The sequence below is a fragment of the Cheilinus undulatus genome, linkage group 19 (assembly GCF_018320785.1).
Source record: "Cheilinus undulatus linkage group 19, ASM1832078v1, whole genome shotgun sequence".
NCBI lineage: Eukaryota > Metazoa > Chordata > Actinopteri > Labriformes > Labridae > Cheilinus > Cheilinus undulatus.
The window spans coordinates 3,831,804-3,855,649 of record NC_054883.1 but is presented as its reverse complement, the minus strand read 5'-3'; the positions used below and the strand labels follow the sequence as shown (position 1 = coordinate 3,855,649).

General features: G+C 39.1%; 1 protein-coding gene across 1 annotated transcript in view; it reads right to left on the bottom strand.

Annotated features, from left to right (window-relative positions):
* Positions 1 to 885: 885 nt before the first annotated feature.
* stau2 (staufen double-stranded RNA binding protein 2) overlaps positions 886 to 23,846 on the bottom strand; it is a 190,096-nt gene continuing 167,135 nt past the window's right edge. The window contains exons 14-15 of the mRNA XM_041814339.1: positions 8,790 to 8,855; positions 886 to 2,354 (exon numbers count right to left, since the gene is read on the bottom strand). Coding sequence (XP_041670273.1) covers positions 2,319 to 2,354; positions 8,790 to 8,855 — 102 coding nt within the window. The 3' untranslated portion in view covers positions 886 to 2,318. The remainder of the gene's footprint in view (positions 2,355 to 8,789; positions 8,856 to 23,846) is intronic.

Here is a 23,846-nt window from a genome sequence, read left to right as displayed (position 1 = left end):
TCATTTCTGAGGTAAAATTTTTCTTTTTAAGGTTCTCTGGGGGAATAATATTTAGACATAAAATAGCCACACACGGAGTACCACTGCTACTGTGTACCACGGGGCGCTGAGGTTTATAACCAACCTTTAGTCTTTGACCCATCATTGTACTCTGTAAGATCGGGTTGGTTGGCCTTCTTTCACCACATGTAGGCTAAATCACTGGCATATCCTTATTTATAAGCCTTTGCTAAATCTGCTTCCATCTTACTGGTGTGATTTTATTCATGTTAAATATTCTGAAAGCTACAGTCTTCGCTTTGTGACTCACTAAATTTACTGTTGCTCTCTGTTCCCAAAGTCCGTCTTGAAATGGGTTGAAGGAGCTTCAGGTATGCTGCTCCTGCAGCCTCAAATCTTCCTCAGGAGACCTTATTTCAAGAGGAGCTGGTCTCCTTGAATCTTTTTAAAGGTAGATTGAAGGCATTGGAGGATGATGGATCAGGTTGGAGATGTTTTGACTGATGACTTTCTGTCTGTGACTCAGATTTGGTATCCCTGTGGTTGTAACTGCTTTGTTTTTTTGTCTTTGTTAAATGTGCTGCAGGACACTCTTATAAATGAGTTTTTTAGTCTCAATGAGGTTTTTTCCTGGATAAGTAAAGTCAAATAAATAAATAAATAAGATGCTGACAAAGAGACAGCCTTGTTTAATTTCCAGCAGCATATTCTTTGCTTATTTTCATCCCCTTGTCTCTCATTTTCACTTACTTGGAGCGACTATCATGAGCTTATATTCTTAGAAAAAGTGTGAAAAGGTAGGTCTAATTGAAGTGTCTTGCAGTTGGGGTGAGATGCTGTGTTTACACCTGTTTGGAGAAATAAATAAGACACAAAGACGCATTGTTTTTCCACATGAACTGAGGTGTTTTTACTGCATTTCAGTAACAGAAACAGCCTTTATTACACATTGCACTCACAGCGAAGAAGAAGACACATCCTCAATGTCAGTGATCAAAGTGAGTCAAAGTGAAGCTGCCTTTGGAGAAGAGGGAGTCTGCCTATTGGACGCCGGCTCTCTCCGTTTCAAAGACGCGCCCCTTAAATGCAGGCATTAAAAGCACCCAGTTGATGCCTTGGCGGGTCAATACAACACACACAATGGGTGTAGATGTGATCGACAAAACTGTGGGGGGAGAGGAGGGGGATGATACGCTGACACAAAATCACTGGAATGGAGAGGATTGTTTCATCCACTGGAGGACATGCAGTCACGCCCGTACGAAACTTTCTAGGGTTTAGAGTTTACTGGCATTTGGAGATAAAAAGAAGAACTACGGTGGCCCCTTTGCCTCCGTTCATGGTCAGGTGATGCTCCAGTGATGCTATGCCAGTGCAGGGTCATGTTAAACAGGGAAAGTTAGACCCTTCATGGAGAAAAGGCTCGTCCAACTTTCCCTCCTGGGTTGGTCAACACTTCTACTGATTACGGCTAACACCAGTTTTGTCCTTTTTGTCCACATGAAAAAAAACTTTTTCTGTGTTATTTTTTCGGTATATGATACTCTTGCAAGTCATACACATCCATATAGATAGATGAACTCTTTTTTTTAATGTCAGCATACAAGGTAAGCTGGGTGACTATATATGAAGACAACAACTACAACTTTCACAGCACTGGCATTGGTTAATTTTAAATACAGTACTCAAGCATTGTTAGATTAATAAAATAACAAAAGAAAAAAAAGAAAAATAAACGGAAACAGAATACCCCCGGAAAAATAAGCTACGGTACGCAAGTTGGTTTCTCCCCTAAAATGTTTCTTTTGTATTTCAATGGCATGATGTACATATTTGTTTTAACCATACCAACAGACATTGATCCAAAGGGAAAGTTGTCTATGCAGTGTTATCACTTTGGATTTCCCTTAATTTCATACAGTACCATGCATTATTGTCATTAGTTTATTTTGTGACCTCTAAATTTAGACTGAAATCATCGATAAACGTGTTAAAATAGCGTTGTCTTCACATAGACTCAGGTAATGGTGTTTTAGTCGGTCATTTCTCGGTGCACATCCACCCTATTGCATGTTGACAGGTTTTGCAGGATACAGTGGCAATCGTGGGGTTTTGAGGGAGGAAAGGAGGGAGGGAAGGGTGTGGGAATTGTGGGTAGTGGGGTTGTAGGTTATGGGAGATCAGGGTGAAGGGGGTTTAAGGTGGGTAGTTGTCAGGTTAATGTTTGCCGAAAGGAGGGGGCGTTTGGGGTTGTCAGCTCCTAGACGACAGCCTTTGAATCCTTGCAGACCTGAGTGGTGGTGCCTGAGTTAGTCTGTTTAATGTCCGTCCTCCCTCCCGCATGGTTCACTGGTCTGAAAAGACAAATAAAAATCAAGTCAGGGCAGGTTTTTGTCAAGGTCTTAGCTAATAATCAGTCCACGAGGTGGGAATTTTTCTGTCATGTTATCCAGAAGATACCTTGCACACCCGATAAGTGATTCTTGTAAACCTCTAGAGAAAACGAAAGTGCTGCCAGTTACTCGAGACACTTAAGAAGCCCTTGACCTCAATCTGTTAGTAACTGGTCCAATGAGCTCCGGTTGTTTGGTTTTTGTCAGAGGAGGCAGAGATTTCACATACAAAAAAGGAGCTGATTATGGGGAAAATTGAAAACAAAACTGAAGCAACATACTGGAAAATGTGTTAACAGCAAAGCATGGTTGAGTTAATGAGTTGTAGAAACCAGAAGGGAAACCACTAGAGCAAAAAAATGAGCGATTAACTGCTCAGGTGAAAGTGTAATTACAGCCATATTCTCCCTTTTCCTCTGATGCTGACGTAAATGAAGCTGTTATCATAAGCTGTGATTGTCTTTCCTTTCTTTTGTTCCTTTCCTCTTTTTCTCCTCTCTACAAGAAAACAGCCTTGCCTTCACTATTTTTCCCAGGGCACACCTATTATGATAATACCCCAGAAATGCTTGATTTCCTCCATGCTTTCCAAAAAAACACCCCTCCGCTTCTTTCCTACTTCAGTCTCCGCTGTGGTTCTTCCTCCTTCCTTCCTTGTAGCGGAGGAGATCTGGGGCAGGGGGGCGGCTCTTTTCTCTCATGACTATAATGATAGCAATCATGCAAAGCACAGAGTGCTGACAGGAGTGTAGTATTACATGTAAATATAAACGCCTACTGTTGCTTTCCTATGGAAGAAAAAAAGTGGAGAGGAAATGTTAGGACGTGTGTGTAGGTGGGGAGGGCAGAGGATGATGATGGTGGGAGCTTGCAGCGCTGAGATGTTGCAATAAGCTAACACAAGCATATCTGGATCCTCTAAAGTCAAAGGTCAGCCCAGCCGGACTTGAACTGATCTGTCAGGTCTGGCAGGAGTTTGAACAAAGTTTGGTGCCAGTTTAGCCTTCATTTGTTTTAAATTTGGCACAGGAGTGGCAGTCACTCGGGTAAATTTGGTGCAAGGTTATCATCAGTCTACTGTAAATTTAGTATAGGCTTGCTAAATTTGAAATAATTTGGCCCATGTTTGACATTAGTTTGGTTTAATTTTTCCATAGTCTTGTGTAAGATTGGTACAAGTTTGGCATATCTTTAGAAAATTTGGCATAAGATTGGAATTAGACTGGTATAAGCTTGTTCAAAGTTTGCTAAAAGTTCAGTGTAATTGTGGTTTAGATTTGGCCTGAATTTGGCGGTAGGTTAATTCGGAAGCTAACCGAGACCCTTGTTTTTAAGCGGGTTACTTAAGTAGACCAGAGTTCACTTGTGTAGTCCGCACCAGAGTTCATGTGAGCTTTCACATGAACTCTGGTGCGGACAAAACAAGTGAACTCTAATCCCCACCAGAGTTCATGTGAGCTTTCAAACCACTCCAAATGAACCGAACTATCCAGGAAAATGGACCAGATTACGTTTAAATCAGACCAAACAGCTCTGGTGTGAATGCGACCTAAGTTTGGTGCATGTACAGGATTAATTGGCTGAGAGTCTGAAAGGTATTTCAGTAATTTTGGTGCTACTTTATCACCATACTGGTCAAAATTTGGTACTGGTTTAACATATTGTAAATTTGGTGCACATGTGGCATTAGTTTGGTGTAAGGCAAAATTTGGTGCAAATCTGTTTTAAATTTTTCTCAGGTCTGGTGCTAGTTTGAGGTGTATTTGATGTTATTAATAGTTCATTTCCACTGAGCGGTCCGGTTCAGTTTGGTGCAGAACGGTACGCATTTTTTTGCGTTTCCATAGAGCAAAGGTTGGAAAGGGTCCCCAAAAACCAACCCGTACTGTCCCTTTTTTTAGCACCTTCCATAGGGGTACCAATCTTCCCTATCCGTCCCAAAAAGGTGGAGCTACACACAACAACAGGGGTTTGCACTGATGTCATGTCAGCGCCATGACCGCTTGGCTCCGGGCTGCAGAACACAGAAGTCTCTGCAAGGAGTGGGCGAAAAGGGGAGAAAAACAGACTAACATCTGCTTAAATCAGGGATTTTTGGACTCGACAGAGATCCACACTGTTTCTAACCCGACACGCCAGATGGATTTGTTTCACACATCCATCTGGTAAACCTTCCATAGACAGCATTTGGGAAAAGGCAGAGCCTCTGAAAAAAAGACTTGGAGGGTGATTGGATGAATGTTCTGTCTGTCACATCTTTAAGGGCCAATCAGAGCAACAAAACACGTGACGTAGCCGCTACCAAGGAGTAAACTCCATAGAGAACTGCATAACATGAACATGGCGACTGTAGACATGACAGTACAAGACTGTTGTCATTTTTGAAAAGAAAACTCACTGCTGTTCTTTGTTCTTCTTTAAACAAAGAAATGTTGTCAATTTCTGATAAAACAGATGCTTTAGCAGCATCCACGCTAATCTCTCCGGCAATAATTGCACTGGCCTCTTGTTGCTGCTTGCTTACATCACGACTCCGCCACGCGAGAAAGTACTGCTCCTTGACGCTGATTGGTCCTGTCACTTTCTAACCGGGACCAAATGGTTCAGATGGGAGCTTTGCAAGATGGATTCACCAGTGAGAAACACGGAAATGGGTGAATCCATCTGCTCTGCAAGGTTACACTGTGTACTATTCTGTGGATATTGATATCTGGCCACATATCAAGTTTCCTGACGTTTATCTGGACCTGATTTTAAGAACACAAAGCAGAGCCCAAAGGCTCAAATCAGCCTGGTCTATCCGCGATGGATGTGAAACTAAATTAATGCTGAAGTTTTGTAAACACGAAGCTTCAGAACAGTTGATTCTCTGTACTGTAACTAGTTATTAATCTACTTCTTACTTATAACCTGTGAAAACATCACTCTGTGGTTGTTGGACGTGTTTGTAAAACTTTGGGCTGCAGCTTATTTTAAAACAAGATCAGTGCACCCAGGATTTCTGATTTAATCTAGTTTGATTTTAACACCACTTAAACCTGTAGTTTATTTTTAATGTGATGAATTCTCATGGTATAGCTCTAAACTTTTATATTATGCCGTATAAACTGTCATAGACTAGATATATTCACATATTAACGTACCGTTATGACTCAGAACGTTTCTGTACACATATTCCATCAGCTCAGGATCTGTGCTTACTGAGGTTAACATCATTAAGATGTAGTTTTTTTTTTTTTTTTTTAAGTTGAAATAAAGCTGTTTAATGCTTATTCCCTAGTGATTTCTCTCACTCATCCTTTCTACAACTCAGCGGCTGGACCAGCAGACTCAGCTGCACCTGACCTGGCTCTGGTGTTAGTTTAGAGCAAGTACAGAGTTAATTTCCCCCAAGTTTGGCTGTACCTTAGGTGGTCGGTTTATGGTAAGTCTGTTCTAAATTTTTTTTAAGATACATTTTTGGGCTTGTTAGTGCCTTTATTGGACAGAGGAGGACAGTGGATAGAGTCAGAAATGGGATGAGAGTGGGGAGAGACATGCAGCAAAGGACCACAGGCCGGACTTGAACCCGGGCCACCTGTGTACATGGGTAGCGCATTAGATCGCTAGGCCATCTGCACGCCCTGTCAGTTTGACAATTCTGCCGACTATTTAGTGCCACTTTGGTATTTGCTTGGTGTAAATTATTGTGCATCTGGTGTAAGTTTGGTTTAGGATTACAGGAAGTTTAATGCAAGACTGTTGTAATTTTGAGTTATGTTGGAATTAGTTTGGAAGAAGTTTGCTGCTACTTGGTGTAAGTCTGGCATAAGTCTGTTAGTGTTAGTTTGTAGTGAAGTTAAGCATTAAAGGGATATTCCAGTATCTTTGAAGTTGTATATGGTACATAGCAGTAGTAGTGGTATTAGCCTCCAGTGATTTCAGAGAGCATTGCTCCTTGAAGACGGACGAGCTGGTTGTATCGGCGGGAAAACTAGGCTATACAGCATAACAGATGGGTAGTTTCTCTCTTGAATTTGGCAAGTTTCTTGTAAAAAAATGGGCCACAAAACAATGCTGACTCACACGTACACATGAAAGAATAAAGCCGCTGTGTTTTTATCACTATTTTGCAATGCAAGAGCATGTAACTGATAGCCAACTCCTGCATTGCAAAATAGTGACAAAAACCACAGAGATATAAAATGAAATGTGTCCAAATTTTTGATAGCGTGTACATTTGGGCCAATGTTTTGTGGTCCATTTTTACAGAAACCTGCCAAATTCCATAGAGAAACTGTACCCATCTGTTATACTGTACAACATAGCTTCCTGGCTGGTACAACCAGCAAATCCTTTTTAAAGGAGCAATGCTCTCTGAAATCACTGAACAGCTAGGTACAATATACAACAACTTCAACAACAGTGAAATATCCCTTTAATTTACAGCAACTTCAATAGATTGAAGTTGGTGTTAATGGGGTGTATAAAGTTAGCTATTTGAAGCAGAGCCTATTTGTCCTGAGTCTGGCATAATATTGGCATTTTTTTTGGAAAATTTGGGTGCCAGTTTATCAAGGGCTGCTACAAAAATTACTACAAGTAAGACAAATCTCATGTAAAACTGGAGCAAGTTTGGCCCTGGTTTGCTTTAAGTTCATTGCAAGACAGGTGGAAGTCTGGTGTTTGACAAATCTGGTGTGAATTTGGTATAGTCTGGCATAAGCCTGTCCAAAGTTTTGCTGTAACTTCAGTGTAACTTTGGTGCAAATGTCCTGGCTTGGTGGCTGTTTGGTGTTAGTTTGGCACATGTCTGGTATGAATTTGTGGAAGATTTAAATAAAACCGACTGCAAGTTTAGTTGAGTGAAAGATTGGGGAAAGTTGGTGTAATTTGCAACAGTTTGAAGAAAGTTTATGGACTCTAGTTTTAGTTTTGAGCAAATTTTGTGTTAATTTTGTGTTTGGCATTTTTTGGTGTAAGTTTGTCATACTTTTTGTTTAAGTTTGGTAGTTAGAAATATTTGGTGTGAATTTGGTGCCAGTTTGGCATCAGTTTGGTGCGAGTTTGGTATAGACTGGTGCAAGATTATTCCAAGACTGGTGTGAATTCAGACTAATGCTTGCCTTACACCAAAGGACTTTTCTAAAACTCGTAAAAGACTCTAAAAAGACTGATACCTGAGACCCTCTATCATCTAAAGACAATTTGTTGGTAAGCCATTGAGTTTTTATTCTCAGACTGAGATTTTACAAAGACTGGTGGTCACTTACTAAAAGAGGAGAATATGCTTCCTTTTGAGAGTATTTCCCATCATGCATCTGGTGGAAATTCACAACAACAGTTTTTGAGCAGAGAACAAGATGTAGAGGGAGATCGCATTTGAGTTAATACCTCTTATAATCTGCTGTTTTAAAATCATTTACATTGAGCAGAAACGAAAGGAAAGTTAAACACTGAAGCAACTTTGCACGTAACTGCAACAATCGAGGAACTATCCTGGAAACACTTCAGAATAAAAGTACCCCATGAAAATGCGAGTAGTCTCACCATGGAAACAAACTGATCAGGCTTTTACTTTGAAAATCCCAGTGGCGATTTACCATAGCTGTCACGCCAGCCTGGAATGAATTGAGGCACACAAACACCCAGGAGCAGAGGTCTGACTGCAGCTCTGAGCAAAAAAGTTTTTCAATCTCTTGAGTTCTGAGCGGACATTCAGCAGCTCTAAAATGATCTACGGTCACGTTCATGTTTTGAAGAATGAGGTGAATTAATGTGCTTATGCACAACACCGGCTCCCATTGGTCATGGACGACGGTCACGTCCCTGAGTACACAATTTACATACGACTTAATGATTGATATTATCAAAACACCAAGACTGAAGAAAAGCCGCCTCAAAACAGCTAAAATCAAGTCTTATGACCACCTTATACCTAACGACTGAGACAACAGGAGCAAGCTGCGACTTCAGCAAGACTCCCATGATTTTACTCCGACTTTGGAATTTTTTCTGTGACTTTGAAATTGGAGGAAAAGTCTTTTGGTGTAAGGCCGCCTTAAGATTGTATTAGTTTGGCATAAGCTTGTCCAACATTTGTTGCAAAGTGGTGCAAGTTTGGCATATGTTTTGTGTTAGTTTGGGGTTTATTTTGGTGTTCATTTATTGCATGTCTGGTTTAGGTGTTGCATTAATTGATGGGCGTTTAGTAAAAGTGGCTCTTATTTTGCATTAGTTTATTGCAATTCTAATTTTAGTTTAAGTTAAGCAGAGGCTGGTCTGAAGGAACTGTAGTGTTAGTTTGGCATGAGTCTTAGGAAGGTTTGGCATAAATTTGGCAAAAGTTTGGCATAAGCCTGTTGTTAGTTTGGTGTACATTTGGTGTAAGATTGATGAGTTTTGGTCCTACTGTACCTTGATGGGGCCATCCACTGGGTCCAGTCCCTGCTCCGACAGCTGTTTCAAGGCACTTAGAGCAGCCTGAGAAAGAGAGAACAACAAATGGTTGAGTGAGGGAGGGAGGGAGGGAGAGAGGAAGACTGGGTGGGAGGAGAGTGAGTGTCACCCTTCAGCTGCTTTTCAAATAACACTTACTCTGGGAAACCTGATGCCAGCAGGACACTTTCCCCTTGCTCTCTGTTGTCTTTGGCTCCTCGCCGCTCAATGTTTATCTAACGTTATTGGGTTAACATTTCCACTTTATGTTTTGGCTGCTCATGATTTTCCTAAGTCAACGTGAGTGACATCTGTATTCTTGGTGACCGCAGCTAAATAGAAAGCAGTCAGTCTAAAGCTCCATGGAGTATAATATGATTTGTGTGGCCCACAGAAACATTCAGTAACCATTAGTGAGAAAGCGTGTCAATTTTGACTTTTAATTGTGTAATGACTTAATGTAGTTCATTTTGTGGTTGAGAATGGAAGCCGTCATGCAAAATAAGACTTCCCAGCAGAAAAGTTCTTTGAATTTACAGTCTGACACATTTAGCTCATAACCACAGCCAATCCAAAGCCAAGTCAATAAAACTGTATCCTATCTACACTTCCAGGATTTCCCACAATGCTTCAGTAATTCACAGGTGCCAGGTCTTAATCAGAAATGCCATGATGTCATTTCCTTCCTGTGCAGAGCTCTGCCAGCTAAAGGGGCTGCTGTTGTTGTGAGGAGGGTCTAATCTGCTATCTGCTAATATACACAATCACATGTTACATGTGACGTAGGGTGAGAGGATACACTAAACATAAATGAAACCAGTGAGGCACAGTTGGTAGGACTGACATTTCTTAGATTTTGTGTGAGGAAACTGTAACTTCATATTGTTGATCAGCTCCTGTAGGGACCATAAAGACAACCTGCTTGGCTAAATCTTCCTTCCAAACAAATCTATGTCACAAACACACAAACCACTTGTGGCCCTCTTCTGAAAAGAGCTGATTAAGAGGCGTCAAGATAAATGTGTAGATCTGATCTTAAACAGGCAGCATGTCAGGGTAATATTGAGCTGGGTTTCAACAAAGCAGGCTGTTATTGTTAGCTGGCTAAATTTAACTACGGTTTAAGACAAAAGAATAGAAGAGCTACTGGGTCTTTGTCATGTCACTTACATGTGCTCTGTGGAAACCTTGGGTTTGTTTTGCTCAGTTCATCTTTTGAGTACATGTAGAAGTACATGTTAGTACATTTGAGCAAAATGTGGTCTATTTTTACAGTATTTTGCTGTATAAAATAAAGACATTTTATTCTACAAAAATCCTAAAGTATGCCTTGTATTGCTTTTTGAAGGACAAGTGCAAATTCCATTTTTTAACTTGGCTCTTTTGTTTCTTAATTTGTGCAATTACCCTCTTTCAAAATGACTTGAGCATGAAGACAGTTATTTTTATGTTCCATTATCAAAGTCAGACACTGCTGTCCATCCATTAACCCACAGAAACATGTATGCAGAATGAAGGGAAAGGTTGCACCGTAACTAGACTGAACATATGTGGTGAAACTGTATTAAGAAAGAGAGCGTCAGTGGTCGTCAGTGGTCTGGTGAGTACGTCTGCTCACTCTATGTGTGAGGCTGTTGTCCTTGATGCAGGCAGCCTAGGTTTGGTTCTGCATGGTTGCTTTCCTCAGTTTCAGACCCTACCTCTCTGGTGTCCTGTCTACAACAGAGGCATAGTTTTTACATCAGTTCCTCATGTGTTCAATTCTGCAGATAAGTGCTTACAAACCTTGTAGGACGTCCCGTTAGTCAAAACTATAGACCAATTTTGAAATCCATGTTAAAATTGGCAGAATAAGAGTTAATTAGCTCACTTTATCGCTTACAGGGGGTTATATTATGATGTAGTCAAGGCCGCAATGTAAAAATTAAGTGATTGTTTTTTATTTTTTAGAGCTGATATCGATACCAATTATTAGTAGGGCTGGGCAATTAATCAAAATTTAGATAAAATCGCAATATGGCCAACTGCAATATTCAAATCGCAGAAGGCGCAATACTTCCTCAATCTAAAATGTGAGAAAATGCAAGTTTAAAAGATGTTTTTGCAGCAGAGATGTTATACTCTACACGTCATGCAAACATAGAAGAGTCTTTTTTCAAATAGTTGACAAAAAAAATCATACTTTTCTTGTTTTTGTACATGTTTTTCTTCATCAAAATTAAATAAACATAAATACTATCATTCCCAATTCATGTAGAGTTGCAATATATGTGTAAATAATTGCAATTAAATATTTTTGAAAAAAAATCATCAGCCCTAGTTGTTTTTATTTAATATTATGCTGGTTAAAGTAAACAATGACTTATTGCTTGGGTTGGTTGAAAATGCATAATATGAGGAACTAAAATAGACATTGCATATCAACTCACAATCGCAATATTAAAAAAAAATAATCGCAACTACATTATTTTCTCAAATCGTTCAGCCTTAATTATTAGTAGAGCATGAGACCCATGTTTGAATCCCATATGCATTTGTCATGACAAACTAAATGTACATAATGTTGCAAAAGTAGAACTGATATCCTCTCCTATCCACAGTAAACGGCACATCATTATCACTCAAGTCAAAATCGCTCATATTGTTTTTGTTTTATCTTGGTGTGGTGTTATTATCTCTGCAGAAGCTGCAGAATCACACAGCTGATCAGAGAATATCAGTGCATGGCAGAAGGAGACAAAATGCCGAAAGCTGCATCGTTAAAGTAGTGCCTGACACAGAGGTTTTTTTTGGGAGAAATGAATTGCTTTGTATGTTTTCAACACAGTGTACAGGCGAGCCTATTTTTACAGCCATTATGCCGCGGATCTCTCTGAGCACATAATAACCAAAGGAGCAACTTTCACAGAAATCACTGCAGGCTAGTGCCACTACTACAGCCAAGCACCTCATACCACCCAACTTCAAAAATCATGAAATATCCCTTTAGGAAAATAAGGAAAATAAAAATATTAGCCCTAGCTCTGTCAACGTGAGAAACAACAACGTTGTAGCAGGAAGAATAAACGATGCCGTACACTCCCTCTGTCAGTGCCACCCAGGCCTCCATGCTGATTGGCTGGTAGTTGTGTGACATCATGACAGTCAGATAGTGTTTTGGGGGAAAACATAATCGGCTAAATGCCAAATACCAGCATCAATAATTGTCCAGGCTGATAATTAGTCTTACCCTATCAAAAATGATACTTAGGTGAATACACATAAAATATCACAGTATGCTCAAATATATCATCAGGAAAAAGTCTGATTTCATTTTTGACAAGAATCTCGCTTTGATGAAGTTTGATCAGCAATAGAAAATAATTAAAACACCATCAATCAATCACATATCCAAGCAGAAATCCGCCAGCTGAGTCTGGTGGAGCAAACCGCCTCGATTTACACCCACAATCATAAATGACTGTTGTTCAAATACTGCAGATTCAAACCTTTAGCAGCACAAACAATGCTTGAAGTATCTGTTCCCACATGTCCTACAGCATACATGAGCAATAATTATTTCAATGTGCTATAACGCAGACAAACTATCAACCACCGACTGGTGAAGAGTTTATAGTTTATTTTTAAATCATTAAATGGAAAAGCACCCCAGTACATGTCTGGCCTCTTAAATGTCTACATCCCCTCGTGGTCTTTGAGGTCTGTTGATCAGCTCTATCATGTCGTCCCAAAAACCCGATCAAAAACAAGAAGTGATGGAGCCTTCTCTGTGTTGGCTCCAAAACTGTAGAACGAATTGTTACTCAAAATCAAACAACCCCCACCCTACAGACTTTTAAATCACATCTTCAAAACTCATTTTTATTCTTTGGCTTTTAATTCAGCGTAAGAGTTGTGTGATCTCTGTCGTTTTATGCCTTTTATGGTCCTAATCCCTGTGTTTTTCATGGCTTTAATTTGTTTTTATGTGTCTTATTTCATTTTTAAGGTTTTTATGGTGTTCTTGCCTATCTTCATTTCTTTCTTTTTAATATTTTTACTTGATCTTAATTGGTTGTGATGTATATCTGTGTTTTCAAAGTGGAGCACTTTGGTAAACTTGAATGTTTTTTAAAATGTGCTCCATAAATAAAGTGGATTGGATTGGAAAGAAAACTCATTACAACATTTCCAGTTTTCAAAACATTATGCTTAATGTTCCCCAGCTCCAATAACTTCAGCTTTTGGATCCATATTATTTATTTTTTGGTGACATTTGAATCAGATAAAGATGAATGAGGTTCCTTCAGCTTTTGTTTTACAATGAGTCCTTGGGGAGACTGTCTGTGACAGCAAGAAGATAAACTGTGGGCTTGAATGTATGCATGACAATACTTTGTCTGCACGTTGTTTAATGGCACTGACTTTTGAGTCAGCAAGTCGTGTTGTAAGTACAATTCATCATTTTTGCAGCTGTGTTAGATTTAGAAGTATTTTATTTAGATGCCTGCTTTAAAAGAGAACACAGGCTGATATATATTCTGATGAGGAATATTTATACTGCCACAACAGTTCTTCTCAAACTAGATCTGAACAGTTGAACTATAAAAACATATTCCACAATTACATCAGTTAGGAAAACTCCACTTAATATCAAACACACATCTGGTCCTCCATTGGTCAGGACTAGCCTGGATCCTAAACACTTCATCACTGGTTAATCAGAGTGGAGATAAGGCGGCCCTGGCTCTGCTCAGAGGATGAGTGAGATGTGATGACTGGCTGAGTTTCCTCATTAAAGAGCCCACCAACATCAGTCTGTACTTTCCTTGTATTAGTTAAATCAGCTACGTGCTGCTGACAAATTAAACTGTCCTCTTGAGAGTATCTGCATGGAAGACATTTGCAGAAGAGACAGAGACCTCTCCATGAGAGTAACGGTCTGTATTAAAGAGGAAACATTAATCCCACAGTAATAGTTCATTAGTATAAATCACAATGCATGATGTATAAATATGTCTCCATGGAATGCGATATATAGAAAAAGGAGTCACATTATTATCAGTCTTGGTCCCCATGAGGAATAATCCTCTATCATGGTCTGATGGACAGTATATGCCTCAGGGATTCTGGGAATGGAAGTAAATTTCTGAGTAATTCTTGTGAAGCCAGAGATTAAAGTTAGACAACTTCAAGGGCAAGACTTCCTTTTCCATGTGGCGTCAGGTCTACAGCATAAACACGGTCATTTTTTCTTCACATCATCATCAAACCAGCTCACCTTCTGAGTCTTAACTTAGCCGCAGATTTTTAGTTAAACTGGGGCTTTATTCATGCTTACCTCAGCAGCATGAGCAAAATAAAAAAAAGTCACAGAAACAATTTAAGATTCATATGCAAGCGGGTCTTTAGCTTTGCTTTAAATATATCAACCGACTGTTCTATAATTGTGGTAAAGAAAAAGCCTACTCTCTAACCACCTTTTGATGGACTCTGAAGACACTCAATAGCCCAGCTAAATACAGGTTCCCCAAATCAGACTGGTATGATGGTGCTATGCCATTTACTATTTTATAAGTCAGCAGCAGCACCTTAAAGCCTGCTCTAAACTGAGCAGAGAGCCAATGAAATGAGGCCAGCTCTGGTCAAAACATGAGCTGCAGAGTCCTGTACCATCTGTAGACCTCGAAGACTCTTTTGGGTAAACATGACAGAAGGACATTACAATAATTTAATCACAAAGACACAAAAACATGAATAAAGATCTCAGCATCCTAAAAAAAAGGCTGCTCCAGTCAAAATTCATACAAAAGGGTCTGATCAAAAAGCACACTAAGATTATGAATTCTGTATTTGCAATGAATATCACAGTCACTGAGATACAGCGCAAAATGATCACTAAGATGATTAAGTCTAACTGGTCCAATCACCATCATCAGCAGAGGTAAGTTTGCTGACTGCATCCTCACGTTTGGTTACATCAACATAACAAGTAAGCTCAAATGAGAGCAACATTCAACCCAAAGGTGCCAAACAAGTGTGATTTATTTTGATTTACCCTCAACTAAATGGAAAAAAGTTTACCGAAATAAAAAATCATGATGCAGATTTGTAAAAAGTCAAGCTTTATCAGCTTATTGAATAATGATTAAAAAGTAGCTAAACCCTGAGTTTCAGCTGATGTGCATCAACCCTGATATTTCAGAAAAATGCCTTGAGACCATCAGTGACAGGGATGAGATAGAGAGGGGATAAAATAGCCCACTCCTCGATTCCTGCTGTGCTCTCCAACAATATCATTCGGTGCTTTCTGTGCTGCTTTTCAGATGTGATTATTAGCCGCAATGTCATAACCAATCCAGGTAGACTTACCAAGAGCTACCTCAGTGTAGAACAGTGGTTCTCAACCTTTTCAGCCCACAACCCCCAAAAATAAAGGTGCCAGAGACAGGGGACCCCGACTCTACCTGTAGGTGGTTGAACACAGCCATGCACACTGAAGAATAGTCATGTGCAGACAACGGTGTCCATAAGGGGGGGTAAAGGGGAGAGGGTTTGGGGCCCAGCTATGAACTCAGCAAAATTATGATTTTATTAATTTTATTGATTTTATTAATTATGAATTATTATATTGTAATATTAATCTGTGATAATCACATAAATTTTTTTTTTACCTGAATATTAGCTGTTGTTATCAAAGGAAAATTTGTAGTTTCTTTTTAATTCATTTATGCTGTAGTATATAGTCATTTTAAAATTGTGAATCAGAAATGACATCGGTTAAAATTGACAAAAAAATGGTGGAGAAAGTGGTGAAATGGGATTTTAAAAGTCAAAAAATGAGTAAAAGTGGCACAAATTTGATAAGTGGCAAAAAAACAGGAAAAAGTGGCAAAAATGGGTTAAAGTAGCAAGAACGGGAAAAAAAGTGGTAAAAAAAACAATTAACAGTGTTAATATTGCCTAAAAAGTGGCAGAAATGGGAAAAAGGTGGTGAAATGGGATTAACAAGTGGGAAAATTGGTTTGAACTGACAAAAATAGGGTTAACTGAGGCAAAAATAGGCAAAAACTGGCAAAAATGGCATAACAGATACTGTAATATAGTTTAATTGGCAAAAATAGGTGAAAAATGTGGTGAAAAGTGGTTAAAAGTGGCAATAATGAGTCAACAGAGGCATTGATAGGTGGGAAAAGTGATTGAAAGGGTTTAAAAGTGACAAAAATGTCTTAAAAGAGGAAAAAAAGCAGAATAGGTGTAGGATTTAAAATTAAGACATGGCAGAAATGGTATTGAAGTGGCAAAAATGTATGAAAAGTGGAAAAAATAAGCAGAACAAGTGTAGAAATTAAAATTAAGACGTGGCAGAAATAGTATTCAAGTGGCAAAAATGTATGAAAAGTTGAAAAAATACGGAGAAAGGGGTAGAAATTTGATTTAGACGTGGCAGAAATGGTATTCAAGTCGGAAAAAATGTATCAAAAGTGGGGAAAAATGCAGGGAAAGGGGTAGAAATTTGATTATGACGTGGCATAATCAGTATTACAGTGGCAAAAAATGTCTTAGAAAGTGGAAAAAATGGGGAGAAAGGGGTAGATATTAGATAAAAATGTGGCATCAATAGTATTACAGTCTCAAAAATGTATTAAAAGTGGAAAAAATGCAGAGAAAGGGGTAGAAATTTGATTAAGTCATGGCATAAATGGTACTAAAGTTACAAAAAATGTGGAAAAATGGCAAGAAAAAGTCATGAAACCGTTACAATTTTGCAAATTTGGTTTAAAGTTGCAATGAGGGCAAAAACAAACAAAAAAAAAAAGGGCCCAAATTGCGCAAAATATTCTTTGTTTTTTTAAGCCATCAACCGACCTGCTCCCAGTGTCTCGTGACCCCCAAGGGCGTCCCGAACCCAAAATTGAGAACCGCTGACGTAAAAGACACAAGGTTGTGTGTTAGTGACCTCGTCACGTCTCTGATAGGTGGAGTTAACTTCTACAGGTGAAGTTAACAGTCATGGAAAAAGCGGGCAGTAATTATTGAGCTTTGCTGGGGTTAAAGTTGGCACCTTATATATCGCTTAGAATGGATGTTGGTGTGATAAATACTAAGAGTTTTCAGGTATGGAGAGAACCCAAGTGTTGATTGGCTTCCCCCTGATTGGCTCAATTACAAATGTTTCATCTACAATGGACTGCTAGCTTCATTTCATGTAGATACTATCTATTATAGAGACAAGTCTGTCTTTACGAGGATATGGCTGATGGAAGCTGGTGGCGTGGAGAAGGTTCTGCCTGTTTGTTGTTGTAAACACAGAATATTTCATCCGTATACACCACATCCTGATGATTGTTTCATACATCTAAGAGTGCCTAAAAGAGGCAACAGAGCACTCATGCTGAAAATCCTGACCCTGCATGCAAATTCTACATCTGTAAATAAAGATTACATTAGAATCTCTGCTTGCAACAAAATAATATCCACTACATCTAACTTCAGATTGCAAGTAACACAAACCAGGAATGATTATTTATGAGCAGCAGGTGCAGGGGTCAAAATCTGGTTTCTATCCATCAAATTGAGAAAAAACGAATCCCAAAAAAATCTGCAACAATATAGCTGGACTGGTTTGAAAAATTGACACTGTTGGGTTATTACTTTCTCCAGAGACTCAGAAATCAAGCGGAGCCCCTCTAAGTCTGCAGCAGACAATTTATGGTGCAATGTGTTTTTTTTTCTCTGTGAAGATCCGACAGCCAGCGAGATTTAGAGTGCGAATATACTTACAGAGATTTAAGGTGACAACCCTGTAGAACATGACAGCTGAGGGAATGTTTTAACAATTACACTGTTAATAAACATAAATCATAGCAGGGGACGCTTGTTATATCTGCATCTATACATGTGAGGGGCATCCTGTCATTTAAACTGACCAAGACTATCAACTCATGCTTAAGAAAGCAATTAAGATAAGACAGAATCCTAAAAGTCAAACAAATGATCAGGTCACCTCTTAGACAACAGGGAAAGATCAATTTCCATTTTCTCCAGTGACCAATAAATTGCAATCACAACCAGCTTTCCAATGATTATACCTTTTTGTCTTGTTTTTGTAATTTTGGGACCGTGTTCCTCCTTGAGTAAATAGCCAGAGCCCATCTGTTTAAGGGTGCTGGTGCTGGGGGGGCTTGTGAGTGGAGATAAACAGCCATAAATCAGGCGCTTGACAGTGGCAGTGCTGCTGATATACGACGGGCAGGCATGAGGGCCGCAGCAGCTCTGTGAAGGACACAGAGCCTAAGACAAATACTGGGCCTATCTGTGGGAATGGAAGCCAGTGAACATCATTATTTTTCTAATGAGATAAGTTGGTCACCATTGGAGGCCACCGCTACGCTGATGCTTCAACACCAGAGAGTGTTTAGTCTGAGGCAGGGACGAAGAAGGTGGAGGTACTCCATCTTTGTCAAGCAACAAACAGAGCAGAGGAGACGGTTTAGAGAGTCTGATTAAAGTGAAAATGGGAGAGGAATGAAGGAAAAAGCTTTTTTTAAATGGATGCTTCAACCAAATTCAGTGATTCATTGATTAGTGCAAGAGTTGCCCTACACCTGGGAGGTGTTTGTTTTTAGAAATATTATTATTCACAGAAATGCTGGAACCACTCAGCTAACTCATCTCAAAACTGTCTCTTAAGTGTTTGTCCACATATCATCCACAAATATGCCATATAGTTTCAGAATACAAGTCAAAAACTCAAATTCTGGCATGTTTATTCATCTATTTCTGGAGAAAATGTCTCATTACATGTGATATAAGCTACAATCCTCTGACAAGTCCCGGTAAACTCCAGGTGATCTTTATCCTAATCAGAGAAATTTGGGTAAATCTTGTTAGCTACACTGGCAGCTAGTTTTTCTCAACACAAGCAATAAAGGCCTTCTTGTATATGACATCTTGAAATAAATTGTATAACTCTGATTGTCAGGTGAATATAGATTGAAAAAGACTAATCATACATTTTTAAAGATTTATGTTTAGAATTTCAGGCCTTTGAACAGTGGAAAGAGTGGGAATCAGGGCAGAGAGTGTACAAGCTTGCCTGCTCTGAGGACATTGGGCTAACAGACTTCACCACAAGACTATTGGCTCCCTGTCATGATCATAGACTGTAGAAAGACTTGGACAAAGTCTGTGTCAGCCGCCTGGTTACAGATGGACTCAAACAGCTTTTGAAGCCAATCCGTGGCGGCTTCCAAACTGAAATCATTCTCTAAACCGAACATTGGATCAACCTAACTGCAGCCAATGAGTGTACAGTGAGGTTTTTCCTACATATAATGGAAACGATTGTGGTACAAAAAAATTCACACCCTGTACATTGAGAGCACATGAAGACATTAGCCAATGAGACACATTTGTTTTTTTTAAAACCAGGCTGTAAACCAGTTTATTTCTTGTGTAAAAAAACTACTTTTTAACACGTGACTCCAGGTGTTCCTGCAGCCAGCCTCAGGTGGACACTCGCCAGTTTTGCACTTTTGCATTGGCATCATTTTTCAGGACTGGAGGTTGCTGCTTGGTCATGATACAATCTTTGACAAGGAATCAGACAAATACACCAGTAAAGACTTGAGCTTTTACAGTTTACATTTCAAAATTAAATGGATGTGACTCTAAAAAAATTCCAATCCACATGAAAAGAGTAGTCCAGTTGAAAATATCCAACCATCCAGCCAATGACTATTAAACTCTGATAAACCTCCTTATTATTGCAAAGTTTCCGACACATGAGGCTTAAAAGTGCCGTTTGTTTTACAGAAGTATCATGGATTGAAAAAACCAAATCCAGAACTGACTCTTTACCATCCACATTAAAATCTTCACCAACTCTGAGGGCTGGGTTAGAATCCTTTAACACCTGTGAGTGAGTGCTTTGGCCCATTTTTACTTTTAATATCTGGCAGTTATTTACAGTTTACTCCATGTTTAAAGTGTTTTAGCAGTTTTAAATGAAGAAAACCAAAAGAAGAGAATTTGACCACATGTTGGCTGTGAAGCACAACTTCTCAGCTTTCAGAAACCGCTGAAATGTTTCCCATAGCACAAACAGTCGCGTTTCCACGGTAATGTAAAATGTGCTTTCCCAGTACGTCAGCAACAGGTTTTAAAGGGTTAAGCCCACTTTTTTGACTACATATTTTCTAAAGCTGAAGTATTCATGCTAATATCTTAAGGTGGATCACCTCCATTCACAACCTAATTAAAGCTGGAAGTTTTTGCCAAAATTGGATTCAGAGTTAGAGAAATTGCAGGATGCACACCTACCCCAGAAAGGGGCAGGGATCAGGGCATTACTTCTGATTAGGAACCTGAAGGTATGAGTATTGTGTGTTGTAAAAACAGTGCCTCATTTACTTTATCAAGAACACTTTGTTGACACAGTGAGGAGCGGCAAAGCAGGGGACTGCAGCAACAAAAAGAAGGGCTGTTCTATAATAAGTTTTAAAAATTTCCACCAATCTTGGCAGGATAGGTGGTAAAGCCAACATCATTGTGTCATAGTTAGTAACTACATAGGCGGGAGTGACTTGCAAGAACAATTAAACCCTTGACTTCCATGATTGGCTTTTATTTTCTCACCAGTCCCTCTGATAGTACGCAGATACCAGCTCAGCCCCAACAATTTGCTATGCAACAAGTACCACAGTTACCCTCATCAGTCCTTCTTCACCCATCCTTTCCTCACCTCAACTTCAGATAACAAAACAGCATTCACCATTAATGCAAGACGAAGAGCCAACCTAAAGTGCCCAATAGCCACTTCACGCCTTGGCTCATTCATCGCTCCATCAGGCGCTCGCTAGTTCAAAGGCTTTTATAAACAGTGCTCCAATGTGACATGTCTGAGAAGGATATGCGACCGCGGCTGAGCTCCTGATGTGGAGTGACAAGGCCGGCTCATTTTTCTGGGCCTGCTGTGCTCTTAATGGCTTCCAAGACAGAGGCTTCGCTTCTGTCAGCGGCTTAGCCAAACAAAGGTCCAGTCCCAGAGGAGTCTGTAGTATCAGCCTGAGGGATCTGATGGATTGTTGGATAACACTGACCCTGACAAATCAGGCCCTGTGTCAGATCTGACTGCCTGACTGTGGGGATCTGGTTTAGCAATGAAGACTTGCTGAGGAATGGTAGGCCTGTTGAGGGGATACTGTGCAAAAACAGGGAAGCATATAGAAAGATATGGTTTAGTGGGAGAAGAACCAAAAGACGACAGACACATGAAGTTATCATCAGTCTATCTTCCTCACTTCAACCCCTCGTCCTCAGCAGCCATCAAAGACATCAGGGAGGTCCTAATGAGGCAAATACCACCAGCACATCATTCAGTCGCACATACTTGCATCCGTTTCTCTCCACCTACTCCGGATCATCAGACAAGTAGAAGAAAGGGAAACCTTCGTCAAGTTGGTGTGTTCCTTGACTTTATCAGATGCCTCTGCTCTGCTGGAGACCAGATGAAAGCACGGACAGTAGTTTAAGATTTAACCCAGTGACCCAGTCTAGGTAGAGCTGTTTGGTATTCCAAGCAGATCCAGTCTTCCAGGGCTTTGTCTGGCTCTTCACAGTCCAACGTGATGACTCAAGGACTTCTCTTATCTTGTATCCAGGCAAAGACAATTAGTGACTTTATACTACCTTTTTGCTTTGATCCTGTGCTACTGACATGAATTTGGATTTCTATGGTAGCCAAAAAAAACGAGAGCCAGGAGGAAGTGGATTTCTTGGTCCCTTCTTCAGTTAAGTTACATTTATTGTCTTTGGCTTGTCTAGAAAGGAACAAACCTTGACAGCTCTGCAGATGAACTAAAACTGATGCATTAAGGCCTGTGTACAGAAATACCACAAAAAGTTGTAATATGAACATTAACAGCTTAGAACTGTGGCACTATTTCAATAGGTCTGCAATGATAGACAAAGCCTTCATTCATTTCAAGAGGTTTTAAGTCAGGGGTGTCAAACTCAAGGCCTGGGGTCCAAACCTGGCCCTTGGTAGAGCTGTATCCGTCCGGCATGATCGTATAATCTTTCTATTACAACTGGCCCACTGGAATGAGGTCTGCAGATATCCTTGTGTATAAATATGTAAACTTAACTATTAGGATTTAAAATATCTTTGTTAAATATCAAAAATCTGAAAAAGTAAAGAGTAAAAAAAATAGATAAATAGTCAGGAATGTCATTTCATATTTTCAATTTTGCATCTCACAATTTTGACTTAAACTTAAGATTTTGACTTTTTTCTGTTTTGACCTTTTTATATATTTTAACCTTCCAGATTCACAATTTCAAGATCTAAGTCATATCTTAACCTTTAAAACTTGTGATTTTGACTTTCTATCTCATATATTTGCCTTTAAAAACATTATTTTGCCTTTAAATTTCGTGTTTTGACCCTTTGAACTGATAAGTTTAACTTTTTAACTCAGACTCTGAGCCTTTAACCTTATAACTTCAACTTTTTCATCTGAGAATGATTTACTATCAGCGTTATAGCTCTTTAGAACTTTAAGTATTGATTAGAAGACAGTGCAAACAAATGCCAAAGAAAAACTTGCAAACTTCCACGCCCTAGTGGTACAAGTCTTCGTTCTGAAAAGATAGCATTTACAGGATAGGTGAAAAGTTATGCAATAACTCTCCCAGGTACTCAGTGCATGTACATGCATATGCACAAATCAGATACAAGCTGGACTTTAAAATCACATGTAAACATGTTATTCTGAAATGGAGCCAAGCTGACTTCCTCACAGTCAGACCAACACATCCAGGTAATGTGATTGGAGGTTTATTTACTCTTTCATGTTGAACCCAAACTGGTTTTGAAGTTCTGCACATTCACAGAAGCTCCTGTGCTGGGGTTTGATCTGGAAATGGAGTGGCAAATGGAAGTAGAAAAGAGCCAAGAAGAAAACAACGCAGTGAATACTATGCTGTTTTGGACAGATGAGAAGACATGGTTCATGCCAGCTACAGGACTGTAGGGACAGAGGAGATCAACTGTAGAAAGGCCCAATAGTTGGGGGTGTGGCTCTCCTTCCCAAGACGATTTGATTCACTGAAGATTCATTACAATAAATAACGATTTGGTCCAATCCGGTTTGGTACAAATTGGTTATGTAATCAGAATAACTTTTTTGCTTCAACAAAAATGAGAAAAAAGGGGAAAAAAAGATAGTTTCATAACAGTCCAACTGTCTTTGAGCTTATTTATTTAATAGACTAAATCCCAGGCCTCCTGTGTAAACATTATGAAATTCTGTTTAAGAAATGAAGTTGTTATCACACACACCTGTCCAAAAGTGTCTGATTTTAATGGTTAGTTCAGTGATAAATATTAAAATGAGTTTTTACTACAGCTGGGCAATTAATCGCAACTTATTATAGCTGACTGCAATTTTCAAATCACTGAGGGTGCAATAATACCTTTACCTAAAATCTGTGACAAAATATCAATTTAAAACTTTTTGCAGCAGCAGCAGACATCATGCATTACATATCATGCAATCATTTTTAGAGCAGTGTACAAAAAATCCTATTTTCTTCATTTTTGTATGTTTTTCTTGTTAAATATCAGAATTTTATAAAATTATTATTCAGTTTAATACAACAGTATATACCCAATTTGTAAAATGAGTCAAAATCATCAAAATTAGATATTTTCTTAAAATTGTTCAGCCATAATTTGATCTAATATTGTGTTGCTTATAGTTTCAAATGAATTATTGTTTGTTTTTGTTGGAAAATACATGAGATGAGTAACCTTGCAAGTAACCTTTCTGTACTTGTAACTTCCATTGCTTTATGATTACAGTAAACACACATTCAATTCAATTTTCTCCTTTCATAATTTGTCTTAATGGGATTATTTTGTCAACATGCTCCCTAAACATTGTTATCTCTATCTCTATACCAGACTGTTCATGTTTTCATACTTGAATTAATTCAGCTCAGTGAAATCCTCTGTTCAATATCACAACAATGGGCTCAGGTGTATTGATT